The sequence below is a fragment of the Belonocnema kinseyi genome, chromosome 1 (genome assembly GCF_010883055.1).
Source record: "Belonocnema kinseyi isolate 2016_QV_RU_SX_M_011 chromosome 1, B_treatae_v1, whole genome shotgun sequence".
NCBI lineage: Eukaryota > Metazoa > Arthropoda > Insecta > Hymenoptera > Cynipidae > Belonocnema > Belonocnema kinseyi.
The window spans coordinates 151,085,595-151,105,668 of NC_046657.1; the positions used below are offsets into that span (position 1 = coordinate 151,085,595).

The window sequence follows — 20,074 nt, forward strand, 5'->3', positions numbered from 1 at the left end:
AAGCGTGAAAATTGTAAGTAATGGTAAAGTAAAAGATAAGTAGACTAAGATGCGTTTGCGTTCTCATACTCTCTCTCTCTCGCTTGCACTCTCGCTTTCGTCCGCTCGCTCACTCGCTTACTAATAAGTCCTAAATTGCACTATCGCAGGAACTAGATATAAGACTTTATGTAAATAGTTTTAAATAATTGTATATATAGAAAGGATAAGATTGTAAAAAATATATAGATGTAAACGGAAAGATTGTAAGGAATGGAAGTCATGTAAACCCTTAGGGGACACATTATGAATAAAGAAGAAGAAGAAGAATTAAAAAGATGTTGTGAATTCCGAGTTCAGAGAAAGAAAGAATTTTTTTAGCTCAATGATTAATCTTGTCTCTATCGAGTTTCTAATTTTTTTTTATTCACAACTATTTGTCCTAAAATAGAATCAATTAAGTTACTAAAAATGAATTGAATTTTTTTTTAAGTCAAAATTTAAAACGTTTTTTTTTGCAATAAAATCACAATATTTTTTCATCTGTCACTCAAAAATTCTATTTTAGGAATAATAAATTACTTTTGAAGCATTTCCTAATCATTATTTACTATAAATGTAACATTTAAATATTTATATAATTTAAAATACGCTCGCTAAAAGTTATGAAGTAATGAATTTTTACTTACAATCGATAAAATCGCATTACATTTCCAATTATGAATTGACCAATGATTTTAAATCGTGTTAATTTACAGGTGGTGTAGACTTAAACCAATTTTGTATTAAAAATGATAAAAGAAGTGAACCTTAACAATTAAGAAGAAAAGTGAATAAATATTAATATCGTTTGTGTTTGCTTTACCCACATATTCTGTAAATCGCTAACTTACCAACACGACTTTGCAAGCGGTTCGCTTGTGAATGGGCCTTGCTACTGTTGATGCTGTTCTTTTCAAGTGCGCTATAAACGAACCAATTTAGTTCTCTACAGGTATCTATTGCAGCTCAAGTTTAAAATCACACCAATTTTCATTTGACCCGCAACATGAGTGAACCCCTAATTTTTTCTGTGTAGGCTTTGTAATTATGTAAAATCTCCCGCAAGAATTTCATTGTTTTTTCTTTCGTGAAAATCGAAATATTTTTATATATTTTTTTTGACAGAAAACAAGTGTCAGAAAGCAGACGGGCGCTTTTTTGCTGCCGATCGCTGATGCCTTTCTTTAAACCAAGTTACATTTTTCTTGCACTCAGAGAAATTTCCTATTGTGTGGAAAGGATGCTTTTCAACACGTATGGAAGTTCCTCTCAAAGTGAAGGTTCAGATGATTTTTATTTCTCACAAAAAGAATCTTTTTGCAGAGAATATTCTGTCTTGTCGATAAAATCCACGACAAATTTGTCTCTTAATGTGGAAATTGTAAGTAATTACAAAGCATTTGCATTGCAGCCTGGAGTTCGAATCGCCTCAACATCTTGAGTGAAACTGAAGATAGTACACTGCCGTGATATTTAAGACAGCAGTATCTACAAAAAATCGAAAATGAGTTTTTTATATCGTTGGAATCGTAAAAAAAAGATAAAGCCACCTATGAAAATTGGTAATAAAATTAAAGCTAATTTTTAAATAATTATTGAAAAGAAGCCGCATTTTTTATTTCTAGCGAGTCGGATTATGTAAGAAAACAGTATCTACAGAAAATTTTCTGTAACTGCAAGAATTGTAACACGGAGACTCGAATACGGTACCCAAATTAAGATAAGGAAGCAGTATCTACAAATAAATTTATTACAAATTGCAAAATGAACACAAATAATTATGAAAATTGTGAAGAGGAAGTAATATATTTACTTCGGCCAGTTGTTAATTGCTGAAGAAAGGTAAAAAAACAATTGTTTTTTAAATTTAAAAAGAATTTCTTACCAAGAAATTTTCGACTTTTTTAAATAATTTGTATTTGCTTATATTTTAAAAGATGTTAATACTTGTAATCATTATTTATATAATATTATTGGAATGTACTTTTTAATTATTTCAAGCATGTGTTTGCATCGATTTAATAATGTTTAGATTTATCGATATATTATAGGTCGATGTTTGGTGAGCTATTGTAAGCTATAATAGCTATTTCTAAGAATAAAGAAAGATTAATTAAAGAAGTCTTTCCTTAATTCAAATAAATATTTTTTAAAGTTAATTAAGAAGACGAGCTAGCCGTAAATGCAAATTTTTCGTAGATATTGCTTTCTTGCGAACACCAAGGCTGCTTTCCGTGGTTCGGTGTTCGCAAGAAAGAAGTTTCTACAGATGCGGCGTTTTTGCGTAATTTTGGTTCACATTTTTTGAAGTATCTACATTTTTAATGACAAATGAAGAATTTAATTCTTTTTTCAGAATTGAGAAGATAACCTGAAAATTAGCGAAGAGCGATTACAAAAAAAGTTTAAAAATTATTTTAAATGAGCGGTCTACACGAATAATGATTTTAACAGTTTTCTTCGATTATCTCGGTTTGCTGTTTTTGTAGATACTGCTTTCTTAAATATGATGGTATTAGAGCTGTCAATTTTTGCAATTTTAGGCAACAGTTTTTTATTACTTCTAAAATTTGTTAACTGAAATTTGTTTATAAATGCTTTCCTTATATTCATGATTTTTTTTTTAAATTTGTCCCATTGAATCTGGTATGAAAAACAATGCTGTAAATTTGACACAGTTGACATCATAGTGCCGCGCCATGATGGAAAACTAACCCGGTCTACACTTTGCCTTGTTACTCGCCGCCATAATTGACCATTTACGTCTAACATCGAGAGAAATTAGAATAGATAATTCCGCGAACACGCACTGAATTTACTAATACTCCATACCTTGTGACCGCACATCTTAAATTGGTAGAGGCAAACTGATAGCCATACCTCAGATGATGACTGTAAAATTCCTCTTTAAAAATGCAAGGCTTTGCTTTTTGTTCAGGGTTGGCGCGAACAGACCCGCAACTATTCTTGGTGTTAGGGTGTTGCCTATTTTTGAATTAAAATGCGCACCAACGCACTCTAGGGAGCATAGCAAAAAACTCCAGATTCAATTTTAATTTTAATTCTTAGATAAATGTGACATAGGAAAACATGAAAGGAGTTTTCAGGTATAAGAAGCTTCATGTACACGCAATAATACAATACAGACTACTGATTACATAAGATGATTGTACGTAATGTAATGCTCTCTCTCTCTGGCTTTAAGTTAGGCTACTTTGTTACGAAGTAACCTACTTTGTTGTCCGTTAGTCCTTCAGAAAATTCCATGACGTCAGCAGTGTGATTGTTTCATGGCCGAAGAGAGGGAATAAATTTAATCTCATTTGTAGGTTATAAAAAAGCAAGCACGGCTAAAAATTGGCAGATTGGTCTTCTTAAAAGATGTTAATCAACTTTTAATCAGCACCTCACAGTTTTTATAATTTCCAGTTTAGACAATTTTCTGGTTCTTCGTATCAAATAAAAGACTCAAATAACAGAAAACTTTTAATGCGAAGCGTTTTGCGATTGAATAAATCTTGTGTTTTAGTAAGCCTCAAGAATGGTGTTATTATTTCAAACTTGACCTAGTTTAGGCGATCCTACTTTCAGCGAATCAGCTCTGGTTTACAATTGAGGAGTTCTGGACAAGAAGGCGACAGGCGCTCGAGAACGAGTAAAAGTATTGTCCAGGCTGTGACGACAGGTACCAAAAATGAAATTCAAAATTAAAAAAAAATACAGTTAGATAGCTCTTGAGAAATAAACCTGAGTCTCCATTTACAGTTTTGCTCTCGGGCAGTTAATTTTCCAGTAAATAAATAAAAACTGACTTTTTTTAAATTGAAAAAACCATGTTTTTTCACATTTAACTCGCCTTAAGTAATTCGTTCATCAACTAATTTACAAATTTCTTTTTGAGTTTTATTCGTGACACTCTAGCGGAGGCTACAGTGTCCAAAAGGGATAAAAAGTTAATTTCTAATGTTTTTTTTAATCCGAATGAAAAGCCACGTTTTTAGACTTTCACATTAAAAAAGTGATCGAGGAAGTTTGAGCTACAAGAAACTTAAAGCGAACGAATTTTCCGCCAAGGTATTGGCTAACTCGCACTAGTCAGCGTTCCGGCGGCGTCCCCTGAAAAATCCTGTGGTGCCGCGTCGTGAGCTTGTTATAAACTCGCTGTAATTATGGAACTAAAAATCAAATTGAATTGAGATTTTTCAAAAAGTTGGCCAATACATTGGCGGAAAATTCGTTCGCTTAAAGTTTGTTGTATAGCTCAAACTTCCTCGCTTACTGTTTTAATGTGAAAGTCTAAAACGTGGTTTTTCATTTTGATAAAAAAATATTACAAATGAACTTTTTACCCTTTTTGTACAATGTAGCCTCCGCTAGAGTGTCACGAATAAAACTCAAAAAGAAATTTGTTAAATAGTTGATAAAAGAATTACTTACGGCGAGTTGAATGTGAAAAAGCATAGTTTTTTCAATTTAAAAACTCAGTTTTTATGTATTTACTGGAAAATTTGCAGCCCGAGAGAAAAACCGTAAATGGAGACTCAGGTTCATTTTTCAAGAGCGTCCTCCAGTGACTCGCCATTTCACCTACCCTCTAATTTTCTCATGTAGTCCGGTCAGTTTGGGCGTTAATATCTCAAAAAACAAAAATGGTATAAAAAACTGTATATTTTATGCCGGTCAGTTTGGGTGTTAATATCTCAAAGAAAAAAAATGGTATAAAAAAACTGTATATTTTATGCCATTGTGTCTTTATTTTTTCGTCGATTGCATGCCTAATGGTTATTGTGCAAAAATGTGGTGAGGAACTGTCATCATTTGTTTGCCGAAAAGCACCAAAATAATGCACGTCGAGAACATAGGTCAATTTTGAGAAGCTCCTGTATCGTCAAATTCGCCTAGAAAATTTCGATTTTTTTTATTTATTCTTCAAAGCCTTAACAACTTTTATCTTTTTCAAAAATTAAATATTTTCATAAGCGTGGCTATAAAGTAGTTTCCAAGAAAAAAAATTATCTTCAATACTATTGCACCTACCGCAATGAGCCAAAGCTATTAATGTTTGCAAAAGGATAAGCATTAACACCATATGAATAGATTGCATAAAAACTATGTTTAATAGAAATAATAAATGTTTTAAGTGCTGGTTTATTTTAACTAAAATACAATAGTTCCTTTCCGTAAGCGATAGTGCCGCCTCTTTTGTTTGCCACTCAGCGGGGTTTTGAAAGCAGAGTCATAACTACTCTGGGCGCACTCTAAGTGCACATGTTATCAACTATCCGGATAATATGAAACTAAAATTATACATATCAATACGCAAAATACGTGAAAATAGAAAATCAATATTTTTAAAATTAAAAATCAATAATAATTTGTAGGTATATGCATTTCTTGCAAAGTTTTCTAAATATTTAATACTCAGCATGGTTTAGCTTGGCAGTGCAGCAGCAATTTAACAGGTACTCTTTTCGAACTTTACCTGCTCCTTTGTTAAAGCTGAAAGCTCGTCAGAGTCCCAAATTGCCACATTCTTATCGTAATCTTATTGCATTTCTACAGATGTCTCTGTCATATTCCATTGTTGATGATTCATATTTCAGTTTAAAATCTAGATATCGGTATTAAAACTGTGTTAGTATTTGGATTCAATTAAGATTTCACAAATTCTGTCCCATTTCATATTGTATTTATTGTCAGGTACAAAGGGCAAGGCATGTCCCTTTAATTTATTATTATATTATCCACGAAAAACAGTGAGAGGAGCACTAAACGCTTGTTTCAGAAAAAGGTGCTGTTTCTTGAGATGCTGGTTTCACGCTTCGCCTGAAATAAATTACAAAGGTTTAATATTATAATAATTTTGGAAAATAATAATGATATTAATTGTCATGAGTCTCAACTGCTGCATTATGAATAGTATGTAGAACCATAATATTTGTATAATGTTAGGTACAACTATAATATTTGTGGTTATAAAAAGCATATAAAAATGCTCCCAAAAGAATGAAATGTTAAGGCAGTCCTTTGAAGGTATACATTTATTCAATTTGAAGGTATAAATTTGTTCAATCATTCTGAACGCGCATGATTTTTCCGGCAAAACTTTAGGCAGGAAATTCAGACTGAAAAAAGTTTTCAAATTTTAAAACAAAAAATTTTTGTATTCTGAACCTCAAGTACTATCTTAGATTTTTTTACCACATAATACCCACTGAAAGAACTAATGTGGTGAATTAGAAAATAATTTTAATTTATAGGATCTTACTGTGAAAGAAGAAAAACAATCATTTTCACATGCGAATGGTTCAAATGAATACCTGTAAGAAATCAATATTCATTTTGTGGTGATGACGCTCCATTAAATGAGCTTTGTATAACTTGACCCGGAAGATAATAACTTTTCACGATTTACAAGGGGAGACAGTAATGATGGCTTCAGGTGAACCTGCCATGTGAAACTCGGAAACTATTAGTGATTTCAAGATCTACTTCGCGCAGGGATTTAGTGCTAATTAAGTGCTAATATAGTCTGCAAAAACTAAATTTTATGCCCGGTAATTTTGATCAAAAACGTGTGGTACAGCTGGCTTCAGGTGACTCTGATGTTGTGCAACTCGGAAACTGATAGTGACTTTAGTGCTAATTAAGTGCTGATATATTTTTCAAAAACTAAATTCTGTGCCCGGTAATTTTAATCAAAAACATGTAGGAATGCTGACTTCAGGTGACCCTGCTATGTGAAACTCGGAAACTATTAGTGATATCAAGATCTGCTTTGCTGAATCCAATATCAAGATTGGACTGCCATGTGTACACCCTTTAAGTAAGTACTTCCTATACGAGTTAGAGAATATTTTTCCGCTAATTTAAAAAATTGGGAAAGTTTTCCGATAATAGCCCTTTGGGTGACTATTCTGTGTTAAAAATCTCAGATAGAACTGCAGTTTTACCATAAAAAAAAAATAAGAGAATTTATTTAACATTTCTTGTGAGTTTAAATTTCTTTCAAACAAATCTCTAACGATAAAAACAGAAACCAAAAAAGAAACGAAATTGGTCGTTAGCCCCCCCCCCTTCACTCTTTCAATATGAGGTGTGATCGTTTCAAATTTCGTGATTTAATTTTTTTAATCTATTACTTTCAAACGGCTTACATCTGGATTTCCTTTGGGGGAATTTTTTGCATGTTTACGTGGCAATTCGTGAAATTTTTTTTACCTTCTTCATCTTCATAATCTGTAGATGATTCGCTGTCACTCTAATCTTCTGAATCATTATCGTCTTGCTCAATGCAAAGTTCGAGAACATCCTTTATCTTAAAAGTGCTATTTTCAGCAAAAACTGTTCTCTTAACATGTGCCCAAATCAACTCGATAGCGTTGAGTTCACAATGAGCCACCGGTATCCAAAGTAATTTTACATCATCTCCTCGCATTTTCCGAGTAATTTTTTCTAATAAATAACACTTTGGATACCAATAAGGCTTAGACATATTTAAAAGATCTCTAATTGTTAGCATTTCGTGTGCTTCAACACCCACCGAAAGGGGAATTTTTCTTTTTTGCACCCACTTAATGATCGATGCTTCCTTCCAAGCAAGAGTGGGGTTTCTGAGTTCTGGATCAAGCATCGTATGATAAGGTGCCTGGTCGATGACAATGACAGACATTGTCGGTATCTTTTGCAAAATTTTCCGGAACCATTCTTCGAAGTGTTGCTTATTCATCTCTTGGTGATAATCTTGAGTCCCTTTATTACTGATGAAGCACAGCATGCAATCTTCTAAAAACCCGTCTTTACTGCCGATGTGCGAAATTATAAGTCGCAGTCCCGCTCCTGATGGAATGACGAAGCCTCCCTGGTATCCCCCGTACTACTGCACATGACCACGGTAATAATCGTAATTATCTTTATTTTTTTGGAACGTGCTCGAGCCAACCACGTTTTAAACAATGATTGGCTCCAAACCAAGTTTCATCTTGACAGAATATATTCCAGTTATTATGCCTATATTCCTCTATTTTTCGCAAAAACTCAGCTCGTTTTCCAGCTACAGCGAAACTTTCCGTAAGAACTGGACGCTGATTGAGTTTTTTGTATTTAAATTTCATTTCCAGTAGCAGTGATCGCATCTTTGACGTGGAAAATTCTTGTAAATCTGGAACAGAAGTCTGAATACTTTTTTTAATATAAGCATCAAATATTATTCTTCTGATAAATCCCTTCGTGAAATCGTTCACTTCAATGCGCTTATTTGCATTCCTAATGCAACTTCCTTTAAAATTCCCTTCAGTATCGTGAAATTCTTTTAAAAATCGTCCTACGCTGCGTTCTGAAATTCCTAAATAGTTATCCACCCGATTGTGCACTTTCGAAATATCATCACTTTTACCACAGTGTTTTTCTTCCTGAAAATAATTTAAGGCATTCATTACCACTTCCTTCATTTGTACATCTAGCCGCGATTTCCGTGCATTTTTTTCCGCGTTCCTTTTTCTTTTTCGTGTTGAGTCAGTTGCACATTTTTGTCGCTTCGGGGCCTCCCTTACATTTCCATTTTCACCTTCACTGTATGAAGAGGTTCTTGTTCTTTCCGTATCTCCTGACGTTTCCATAATTTCGGCACTATCTCCGGAAATGTCGTTAATTCGACTCTCTTCTGAAGATACATCGAATGCATCCTGCATAACATTCGTATTTCCATCAAGCTGCTGTGATGCGGGTATTAACAGTCGAAAATGACCAACCCTTGATTCTTCAGTTGCTATCTCAGTCAGAAGTAAATATACTGTTGCTCTGCAGCTGTTTTCAACGAAATATTCCCGGGTGAAATATTTATATTTCCTACTGCCGTCATTTGAAGTTCCGTCTGTCATTTGCCTTATGAGAATTATATTCAATTTTAATGAAGAGGACGCTGCACAGACTTCTAATTCCGATACGTACGTGCCCGAAGCACCCATATCCAGTTTTTATAATTTTGAAGAAAACCGATCTCATGCCACTTATTACCCACGTAATTTACAGCATCTCGCCGAATTCTAGAACAGTTTGAACTTTCATTTGCCACAGCTAAGCAGTTAAATAGACAGTCACACGAACCACCACAATCTTTAATGGAATACGTTATACCATCGACCGTTAACATTTCAAAAGAACCATATTTTTTGTCGTACAAGCGTGTAATAAACAATGATTTAATAAAACTCAGTTACAATGGACTTTCAGCTACTAAGAGACATACGGCGTCTGAGCTTCGACTGGCAAGGAAATTGTAGAGAAGATGCGAAAAGTGTTTCCCATAATTTTTTTCTTTCATAAAGTTTTTCCTCATTTTCCGATGTGGCACGTAGCAATCTTAATCTTCTAAATCCGGGGAAAGTATTTAGTGTGTGCTTATTGGCATAATACCTTACCTCATTTTTGTTGTAGACAGACCTCCTTTGTAGACAGACCTCCTAAAATCGATATGACTGTGCATACAATTTTGCAATCCCAAAAAGGGTAGGTTAAAGGGCAAAAGTGTACAAGGATTGGATCGAAGTGTGAAGGTGGCGGGCGAGAAACCTACGCCTTGCAATTTGATGCAGCTATGCTTTCGCACAGAACACCTTAACCATATCAAAAAATATTTATCTGAGATAAATAGTGCAAATAAAAAAAATAAGCGCTTCCATTAGATTTACAAGTTTTATCTCTAACATTTGTAACGCATATCAACAATTTTCAATAATTGCAAGATGCGATCCCTTCTGGAAAAAGGCAGATATGTAAGGAAAAACTCGAGAGCCTTGTTGTAATGCTAATATTGAAAATAAAAAATAAAAATGTAAACAAAACACAGAACTTTTTAAAATAACAGTTGCTGCATTCTCAAGTTAAGATGATATGAAACGAAATATGGAATAGTTATTTTTAATTCAAAAAATTCAATTTTAGCCACAAAAAACAAATATTTTAAAGAGAATAGTTGTGAAATTCAAGAAAGGCATTTTCAACTAAAATAATCAATAATCAGAAGAAAATTATTATAAATATATAAACATTTATTAAAAATTGTTTCATAATATTAAAAAAATATTAAACTTTCGGTGACGGGTCATTTTCCAAATGGCGAGACATCCCGTGCAGAAGTTTCTAAAGGGTTCTAGTGGAGCTCTGTCTAGTTTCCCCTATCTCTAGTTAGTCTCTAGTACTATCATGCTACTGGCACCCAGTACTTTTATCCGTATATCATCATAGGACTGTATACACTCTTAGAAAACTCTGTATGAGGTTTAATATATATGTATCGCAATGTGAGCGAAAAGTCAACCTGCTTTTATTTCTTTAAATCTTGTCAAATATTCTCAATGAAATTAATAATCTAGAATTAGTAGAATCAGTTGTTATTTATAATGAAAGTGCAATGTACGAGTAGATTTCTTCCTACATTAGCTCTAAATGGTCCAAATTTAAGGGGAATACAATTACTCATAGGTTAAGTCTGTTATTTATTTGCTTAATTGAACTTTTCGACTTGAAATGCAATTTTATTTTTGGTTGACATGAAGAGGGTATCATGGTTTATTATTTAGAATCGAAAATTACAGCTACGCTTATTTTGAATTTGTGAAAAAGAAATTATATGATTTTTCTTGTAAGTGATTAACATGAATGTATATGAAATTTAATATACGCGTTCTTAATGGCTATTTCCTATACTTCATACATTAATTTTAATACACATAGGTATTATAAATTTAATATTATTTTTAACAGTGTGCCATCCGAAAATCATTCATAATTTAAAAAATTGTAATTTGATTTATACATAAAGCCTAATTTTAAAACGCACTACTACTATACACCAACGATATGACAAAAAAATTGTTATATATTTTTAACATTATATTACACATAGAATTTCTACAGCTACGGGTTATCAAACACCAAACCTAGACCTAAATCTTTCGCCTAGCAGTCGGGAGTCTTAACCATTGCGCTAAACCTGTGAGTTGAAATTCGATGAAAAAGCCATGCATATAACCGACAGCTTGAAAAAGTTAAAACACCAAAATTTCAACTCTCTTTTTCTAATTAAATATTTATTATTCAACGATATTACGTACATGTAAAATATACAAACTGTTAACAGTGTTATCAACAAAATCATTTTTAAGTTAAGAAATGAAATTGAACGAAATTTTTCTTCGTGTAGTATTTCGTTTTTTTCCTATTATAGACTACTTTACAACTTTTTACAATGACAGAAACTGTAATTTTTTATGAACATTCACAGTTTTTAACGACGAAACTTAGAAATTTGATCATGAACTTTCAAAAAATTTTTATAACCAAATTTTTCTAGCTTTCGCGTAAGGTTTGCGTTTTTGGTGTTTTAGACGATTTTACAACGTTTCAGGTTGACATAGAGTGTAATTTTGTCTGAAAATAGTACTTAGTACGTGTGTATAGCGAACAATGTTCGAGTAAAAAAGGTTAATGAATAATCCTTTACTAAGTTTGAAAGAAAAAAAATCCCCTCCAAAAAAATATAATTATTAAGAACAATGCAAAGTGATACATATCAGCGCTGATAGGGCAGGGTGCAGATGTATTATGTGCTCGTTATACAGCCCTGAACTGAGGAACCAGAAGCTGCGTGCTACTGTGATTCAAAGCCCGCCCGCTTCTTTGAATGTACCGCTACACTTCAATCAAGCAAGTATCCTCACTTTGTCATTATTAATCGAACGTTTTCATATAGTGTTAATTCTTATCCTTTTGCAAACATTAATAGCTTTGGCTCGTTGCGGTAGGTATAATAGTATTGAAGATAATTTTTTTTCTTGGAAACTACTTTATAGCCACGCTTATGAAAATATTTAATTTTTGAAAAAGATAGAAGTTGTTAAGGCTTTGAAGAATAAAAAAAATCGAAATTTTCTAGGCAAATTTGACGATACAGGAGCTTCTCAAGGTTGACCTATGTTCTCGACGTGTATTATTTCGGTGCTCTTCGGCAAATAAATGATGACAGTTCCTCACCACATTTTTGCACAATAACCATTAAGCATGCAATCCATGAAAAAATAAAGACACAGTGGCATAGAATATACAATTTTTTTATACTATTTTTTTTCTTTGAGATATTAAGCGCCCAAACTGACCGGACTACATGAAAAAATTAGAGAGTAATCCTAGTGTGCGCCTGCAATCTCGGCTGCTAGGGTGTTAACAGCTCAGGCAATAAACAACAAGTGGCAACTCACCCAGGTTACCAGGTGTTGTATGTGTGTGTCCTCCTTTCCACAAATTGCTGCAAAATGGTATTATTGTTTTGTAAGATGTGTTAAATAGTGTCTATCACGACAATCTACTCACAATTTTGTGACAATGTAGGTACTGTGCTGTAGCGGCCGGAAAGGCCGTCTAAGAGACTGCCTGGTAAACAGAATCGAAAAAAGTTCGACAGAATTAGTGCTGTTTTTATTTACAATAAAAAATCCTCACCTCTCCCCACTTTGTCGACGATTCGTAGTAGCGAAGTTACTATCCCTGAACCTCGAGTGGATTGTGTATGGAAGCATGCCATCCTGAAGCTTCTATCAATTGACAGTTTGTTGTTGATTCTGTGCTCTTTCTGGCACTGAGTTTTGATTAACATTTTAAGTTTAATTCAATATGATGTTGAATAGGTGTGACCAGTCCATTCATTTAGGCGTGGTAAGAAATACCACGTTACAAAATGTACAGTAAGCCGGTCTGTAATAAGCTTACTAAAATAAAAGAGTGGTTTTGTTTCACGTCGGTGCAGAAGCATTTTTGGCCGTGGCTCTCTGTCGCACACATGTGGTTCCTGCGGCCTCTGCGTTAATTAAATTCTCACTACTTTCGTTAAAGCTAGCTTATAAATAAAAAAATTAAAACTAAAATTCTTAAAGATAAATATTTTTAAAAATGAAGCAACAAAATTCAAAGCTCAAACAGAAATGTGGACAATTATTAAGTTTAGATTTATGTCATCTAGCATAAATAATTACCTACAATTTACGCCTCATTACGACTTTGTAAAATGCACGCACTAAATCTCAATTAATGTAAAATTCTTTTTGCTTACCTCAGGTGTTTTTCCTAAAATGATTTACATTTTTAGATAAGGCATCACATATTGCTAGATAATAAAATCATTTGTATTTGCGCCGAACCTTGACAAACTTTCTGAACCATTTACGTCGACACTATACAAGATAATTGTGTCTTACTAAGACTGTTATCGTTTTCGACGTATTCAGTATCTTGACAAACAGCGTTACTTCACGAGGCTTTTTTAAAAATACAGTCTTCATTGGAAACAGATTGATTTAAGATTCGATTTTAAAATGAAACTCGCTTTCGCACTAATACGTAAGTAATTATCTGTAGAAAAAACGCAATCACTCTGTTGAGATATTCTTCGATAGATAAATTACCTTTCATAAATTCTAGATACGTAAATAACTCTTTTATAGAACATGATGAAGATGAATTAACTACACAAGCACATCCAAAATGAAAGTAGCATGGACACCGAATGAGCTAATTCCGAATCTGGTGTCACATTGTCTACATCGCGTTAGGTTTTTGAGAAAATAAGCCTTCTAGCTATTTTATAAAAACAACAGACTGCGTGAATCTGACATTCTAGAAACTTCAAGTACGACTCAAATTAAAGATTAAACATTTTGCTTCAAGTTGTTTATATAACAAAATATTATTCTTTTTGTCTATTATGAGCGGCAATTAAAAACAAAAGGTTCAATTTTTAAATTTAAGCCTCACTAGAAATTTCTAGAACATCAGATTTGCACTCTATTTGTTTTTTAAGAAAAAGACAGAAAGACTACTGTCTTAAAAAAAACAGACGTGACAGAGAAAATCTAACACCAGAATCGAATTCACTGAACCGAAAAACATGTGGGTAGAGTGACCTACTTTATTGGAGATAATTTCCGTTTTGTGTGTGGCTGTACTAACTAACAGTTTCTTCTAAGTTGATTATTTTTAATGCTTTTTTCAAACATATAAATGTTCTACTGCATACGTTCACGTGAAAGGGTAGTTTTAGGGACATTATAAAGAGAGCGACATTTTTAAGTTTCATGTCATTAATTTGAAGCCCTAAAACATGTTCAGATTGTTGAAGGTATTTTTCCCATTTTGAAAACGTTTTTGATCACAGGGGGTAGTTCTGTGAGACTTAGGGGTAGTTTTGTTGGGAAACGTAATATATGCCATCATGGAGCAAAAAAAAAAGCAAAAAAATTTCCAGTCATCGTTTATCGCATTATAATAATTTTTAGTGAGTTTTCGTAGGTGGCGGCGCTGAGTCGACGTCCTGCTAGCGCCGCCACACTTTTCTCCGAAGTTTAAAGAGCAAAAAAATTTCTTCAAGCATAAAATTAGAAAAAAAGCAAAAAAATATGGTAGATTCCATTTTATAACTTGTCTTTGTGGCGGCGCTGAGTGGACGGACCTCATTTTTTCCTTTGCTGATGTACTAAAGCATGATTAAAATTTTTTTAATTTGAGGGCAAAGAAAAGTATCCTAAAAATACGTTCATAGTAACTAATTATACTATTCATGTCTTGTTATTATCGTAAAGTGAATAACTTGATAATATACAACGAAAATTGGTTCGTTTCTCAATTTCAAAAGGCAAATATTATTTTTTAAATTTTACTCGAGAGGAAATATTAGAATAGATCAAGTTTGATTTTAGTACTCCCAGGATAATTTTCTCTTATTATAAAATCTTATTATTTATGTTTGTATATGAGGAAAAAAGATTTTTGTAGCAAAATATTGATCTATTTCTTATTATATAAAAATCTGTAATCATATATTTAATTAATTGATAAAACACGCTGTTATCATAGATAGAGATAAACTTTGAGATTTTACAGGATGAAAACTATCCGCAGATAGGTACAAAATGAGGAAAAATATTCTTGACCAATTCTGTGACCAATCACTATTCTTTAAAAAGTCGCTAGCGCGTGTTTTTTAGGGCGAGCTTGAAAAGTAGTTCTAGCTGTCACAAATTATTCTTCTTTGAACAGTCGCTAGCACGTGTCTTTCTTAAAGGCGAACTGGAAAAATGGTTTTAGCTGTCACTAGTCACTTTTCTTTGAACAGTCGCTAGCACGTATTTTTTAAGGGGCATATGGAACATTGGTTCTAGCTGGGAACAATCACTCTTCTTTGAACAGACGCTAGCACGTGTTTTTTCAAACGACGAACTGTAAAAGTGGTTCTAGCTGTAACCAATCACTCTTCGGCGAGCTATCGACATGTGTTTTAATAGCAAGCTGGAAAAGTTGTTCGAGCTATGACCAAATGCTCTTCTGGGACGAGTCGCTATAGCGTTTTTTTAAGGGAGTGATGAAAAAGTAGTTTCAGCTATGACCAATCACTCTTGTTTGAACTGTCGCTAGCACATGTTTTTTTTAAAGACGAGCTGGAAAAGTGGTTCTAGCTATAACCAATCACTCTTCAGCGAACTTTCGTTAACACGTGTTTTTTTAGGGCAAGCTGGAAAGGTAGTTCGAGCTTTGAACAATCCCTCGTCTGTGATCAGTCGCTAGCACGTGTTTTTTTACATGAGCTGGAAAAGTAGTTATAGCTGTTACCAAACAATCTTCTTTGCTCAGTCGCTGGCATGTCTTTTTTTAGGGCGAGCTGGAAAAGTGGTGCTAATTGTGACCAATCACTCTTCGGCGAACTGTCACTACCACGTGTTTATTAAGGGCAAGCTGAAAAAGTGGTTCAAGCTTTGACCAATCCTTTTTCTGTGACCAGTCGCTAGCACGAGTTTTTTCTTTGATGAGCTGGAAAAGTAGTTATAGCTTTTACCAAACAATCTTTTTTGAAAAGTCACTAGCACGTGTTTTTTTAGGGCGAGCGGGAAAAGTGGTTCTAACTTTGATCAATCACTCTCCGGCGAATTGTCTCTACCACGTGTTTTTTTAGGGCAAGCTGCCAAAGTGGTTCGAGCTTCAAATCTCTCTTCTGGGACTAGCCGCTACCACGTGATTTTTTAAAGGGAATGCTAGAAAAGTAGTTTAAGCTGTGACCAGTCATTCTTCTTTGAACAGCTACTAGCACGTGTTTTTTTGAAAGGCGAGCTGGAAAAGTGGTTCTAGCTGCGACCAATCACTCTTCTTTGAACAGTCACTAGCACGTGTTTTTCTCTTGAGGCGACATAAAAAAGTGTTTATAGTTGTGAATAATCACTCTTCTTTGAACAGCTACTACCACGTGCTTTTTAAAGACGAGCAGGAAAAGTGATTCTAGCTGTAAACAATCACTCTTCTTTGAACAGTCGCTAGCACGTATTTTTTCTAAAGGAAAAGCTGAAAAGTGTTTCGAGCTACGACCAATCACTCTTCTCTGATCAGTCACTGCAAACTCTGTATTTCGGGTTTTGATTAAGCCCTCATAAGTCTTTTCTGGACCAGAAATTCTCTTATGTGCCTTATCAGAATTTAACTTTAAAAGAGAAAGATGAAGAATTTTCTGCATACCACGTTTGCTGAAAAAAGCTTTTGTTTTTAGAAAAAGGAACAAAAAATATCAAAAAATATTTAAAAAATGAGACTAATTTTCTTCATGTTGGAAATTTCGAAAATTAAAAAAAAAAATTTCACATTAGAAACTAAGGAAAATGTAATGCAAAATGGAAATATCTAACTTTCGTGAAAAATCAATACTGTTTTTTTGCCTGACTTAAATGCCAGTAAATAAATAGGTAAATAACTACATCTGTTTATTTTCAATTTTCAAAGCCATCGCAGCTTTATTTTTGGCCACCCTTACACATGCGGTGAGTTTTGTTTTACAATTTGAAATGATCAAACTATGCGAACTTTTATAACTAGTACTTATAATAATTAAAATTACAGTTCTTGACGAAATATTGGCACGGGTTGAAATGTTCATTTCATTGCGTCGTAAGTAAACAAAACTGTTGCTGTCTTTTTTATAGATTAAGTATTAGGGTGGTTCTTATTTAATCTTGGTGTTTTTTTTCTTTTATCCCACCCCCTATTTTATTGGAATGGCCAAAAAATGACCTTTTTCATGTTTTATTGGAATCCTTTGGCACTGTACAATTATGATCTTTAGATTTTGTTCAAGAAATATATCTACACGAAATTCATTTTTCTTCAAAATTTAAAAAATGGCGGATCCTTAAATTTGAACAAAAATTACAATTTCTACAATTAAATACAAAAATCTCGTTAAATTCCTACAAGAGCCAAATTTATTTATTGCGAAGCACGCGATGAAAATTTAAATTCAAAATTAAAAAAAATTCAAGAGGGCCGCACAAGTTTTTTTTAAACTTATTATTTTTTTCTTTCCCGGCAAAAAATTTTAATTTTTATTAAAATGCTATATTATTTTCAAAAAAAAACCTATTTCGTAATGTATGAAAGTCAACATTTTGAAAAATTCAAAATAGCGCCTTATGAAATACTCACAAACTCGTATTTGTTATGCTTTCTGTCCAATGATCTTAAAAAAGAAAAAAATCAATTGTATTGTCACAAATTTTATAGTTGTAAGTAAACTTCAAAATTTTTACTAAAGTAAAAATGGCGCCTCATTCCTGTCTTCAAAAGTCAAATAATTTTGCCAAAATTCAAACAAAATATTAAATAAATTTTCGAAAAGAAATTAGTTATTTTCAAAACCACTTGCTTAAAAAGTTCGTGAAGCTGCAGTAAACTGGGAGTGTTATTTTAATAAATCAATATGTTTTTATATTAATTCATAAAATTTAAAAACTTTTCACCAAATAGTAATATAAGAAATATTGATTTTTTGTTATTAATTGTAGTTTATATTTTGTTGAAATTTGCAAAAATTATGTAACTTTTTGAAAATAGTAATGAAGCGCCATTCATGCTTTAGTGAAAATTTCAAGATCTAATTCCAACCAAACATTTTGGAAAAATGCAATAGATTTTTTTTCCAAATTTAAAAATAATTTGACAAAAAGCACAGAAAATACAAGTTTTTGAGTATTTTAGAAGGCGCTATTTGAAATTTTTTTAAATGTTGACTTTCTCGCAATCATAAAAATATTTTTCTTTACAATAATGTAGCCTTTCATTGTCATCACGTATTTAATAATGAATAACATCTCCTCTTGTAAGAATTTGATGAGATTTTGTTATTAGTTATGGAAATCGTCATTTTGGTTTAAATTTAGGGATACACTATTTTGTAAATTTTTGATAAAAAAGTTCGTGTAGGTATATGTTTTGAACATAATTAATATTAACGCATTTCGCTCAAATTTTGTGGAGATAATTTTTTTCCATTTAAACAAAATAGGGTGGGGGGAGGCAGGGCCAAAACAAAGAAAAATACTAAATCGAAAAATAAGGACCACTCCTATTGAGTATTTCCTTCCGGGAAAATATACCAGGTTTTAATTTTCTCTGCTGGCATATTTTGTTGTGACTTTAATTTTCTTGTGAGCAGGATTCTAAAGAACTACAAATTAATTCTAACAAGTTTAACCCTTATTTTTGACAAAATATGCAATGGAAAAAATCACTTTCGAATTCTTTGGAATTCCAAAGAATTAATTATGAATGTAAAATCTTCTTAGGTTAATTTCATTAAATTCCAAAATTCACCTCTGGCAAGATATGCCGGAATAGAAAATTAAAATCGAGCAAGTTATTCCGGAAGAGGATACACATTGCTTTTCATATTGGAAAAAGACGATTAGTCCCAACATTATAAACTGAAAAAAAACTATTTTTTTAGACCCATGATGACATCAAAAATCCAGTGTGTGCAATTCATTACGGTCAAGAAATGACTTACGGTCATTCGACATACCAATGTATGGTTAAGCACTGCGTTTCTTCATGTAAGTTGTTTAGAAAAAGATTTTTTTATTTACTGAGTATCGATTCGATATTATATCAGATATTTTTAATACTTCAACAGGAAAAGCCTCGCATCGGCGAGATATCTGACCGTCCACAAAAAAATTAGTAAAAGTAGGTCTATCCTATCGTATTCAGTTCTGTCCTATTCTACCATCTCCGAGCATATTATATCCTATGATTTCCTAGCCTGTCCTATGCGATTTGATTCTATTTGATCCAATTCTACGGAAAATATCCTATTCTATCTGATGCAATCCTGTGAATAATATTCAATTGTATCCGATGTTATCCTATCATACCCTACCCAATCATAGCATGTCCTAATGTATTATTATATCACATCCTATCATATACCATAAAATCCTATCCTATTCAACCCTATACTATAATATCCTATGTAATGTTTTTGATAATGTTCTATCATACTCTACTTAATATTATCATGTTTCTTATATATTGTTATAGCATGTTGTATCCTAGCATATCCTATACAATTCTACCATATCCTGCTCTATTACAGTGGGCACGATTGTCCCAAGACATTTTTATAACGTACTAAAAGCATCCTAAGTCATGGTAAATAACGTTAAAAAAACATTGAATGTTCCAAAGACGCTTTAGGGCATATGTAGCACATTTGACGTTTTTTTCGTCAGCCTTAAAAACGTTCTTTTGGACGTTATAGAAATGTAATTTAAACCGTACGTCCTAAAAACGTCTTTAGGACTGTCTAAAAACATCTTTACATTTTGACCCCGCAGGAATACTATCCTATCGTTTCTATTGCATGCGACCTTGTTCTATCATACTCTACCCGATTATATCATGTGGAAATATATAATCATATCATATGAAATACTATTTTATCCTACCCCTTACTATCTAATCCGTATTATTGTATTCAATAATGTCCTATCATGCTAGACCTAATCCAATTTTGTACTGATATATGATCACACAATATCCTAGCGTATCCTATAAAATCCTATGCTACGCTACACTATCATATATATATATACATATATACCAGGTGTATACATATGAAACCGGTATTTTTTCAAGAAAAAAACACATTTATTTCAAGAGAATGATAACAAATATTTTATTCAAAGTA

At 32.8% G+C, this 20,074-nt stretch overlaps 1 protein-coding gene across 1 annotated transcript; it reads right to left on the minus strand.

Moving 5' to 3' along the window:
• Positions 1-7,282: 7,282 nt before the first annotated feature.
• Positions 7,283-7,750, minus strand: LOC117180511. The gene has a single exon (XM_033373010.1). The coding sequence runs from the start codon at positions 7,748-7,750 to the stop codon at positions 7,283-7,285; it is 468 nt and encodes a 155-aa protein (XP_033228901.1).
• Between the last annotated feature and the right edge of the window lie 12,324 nt (positions 7,751-20,074).

Coding starts and splice junctions, on each gene's coding strand:
- LOC117180511 (XM_033373010.1), bottom strand. CDS start 7,750: ATGAATAAGCAACACTTCGAAGAATGGTTCCGGAAAATTTTGCAAAAG.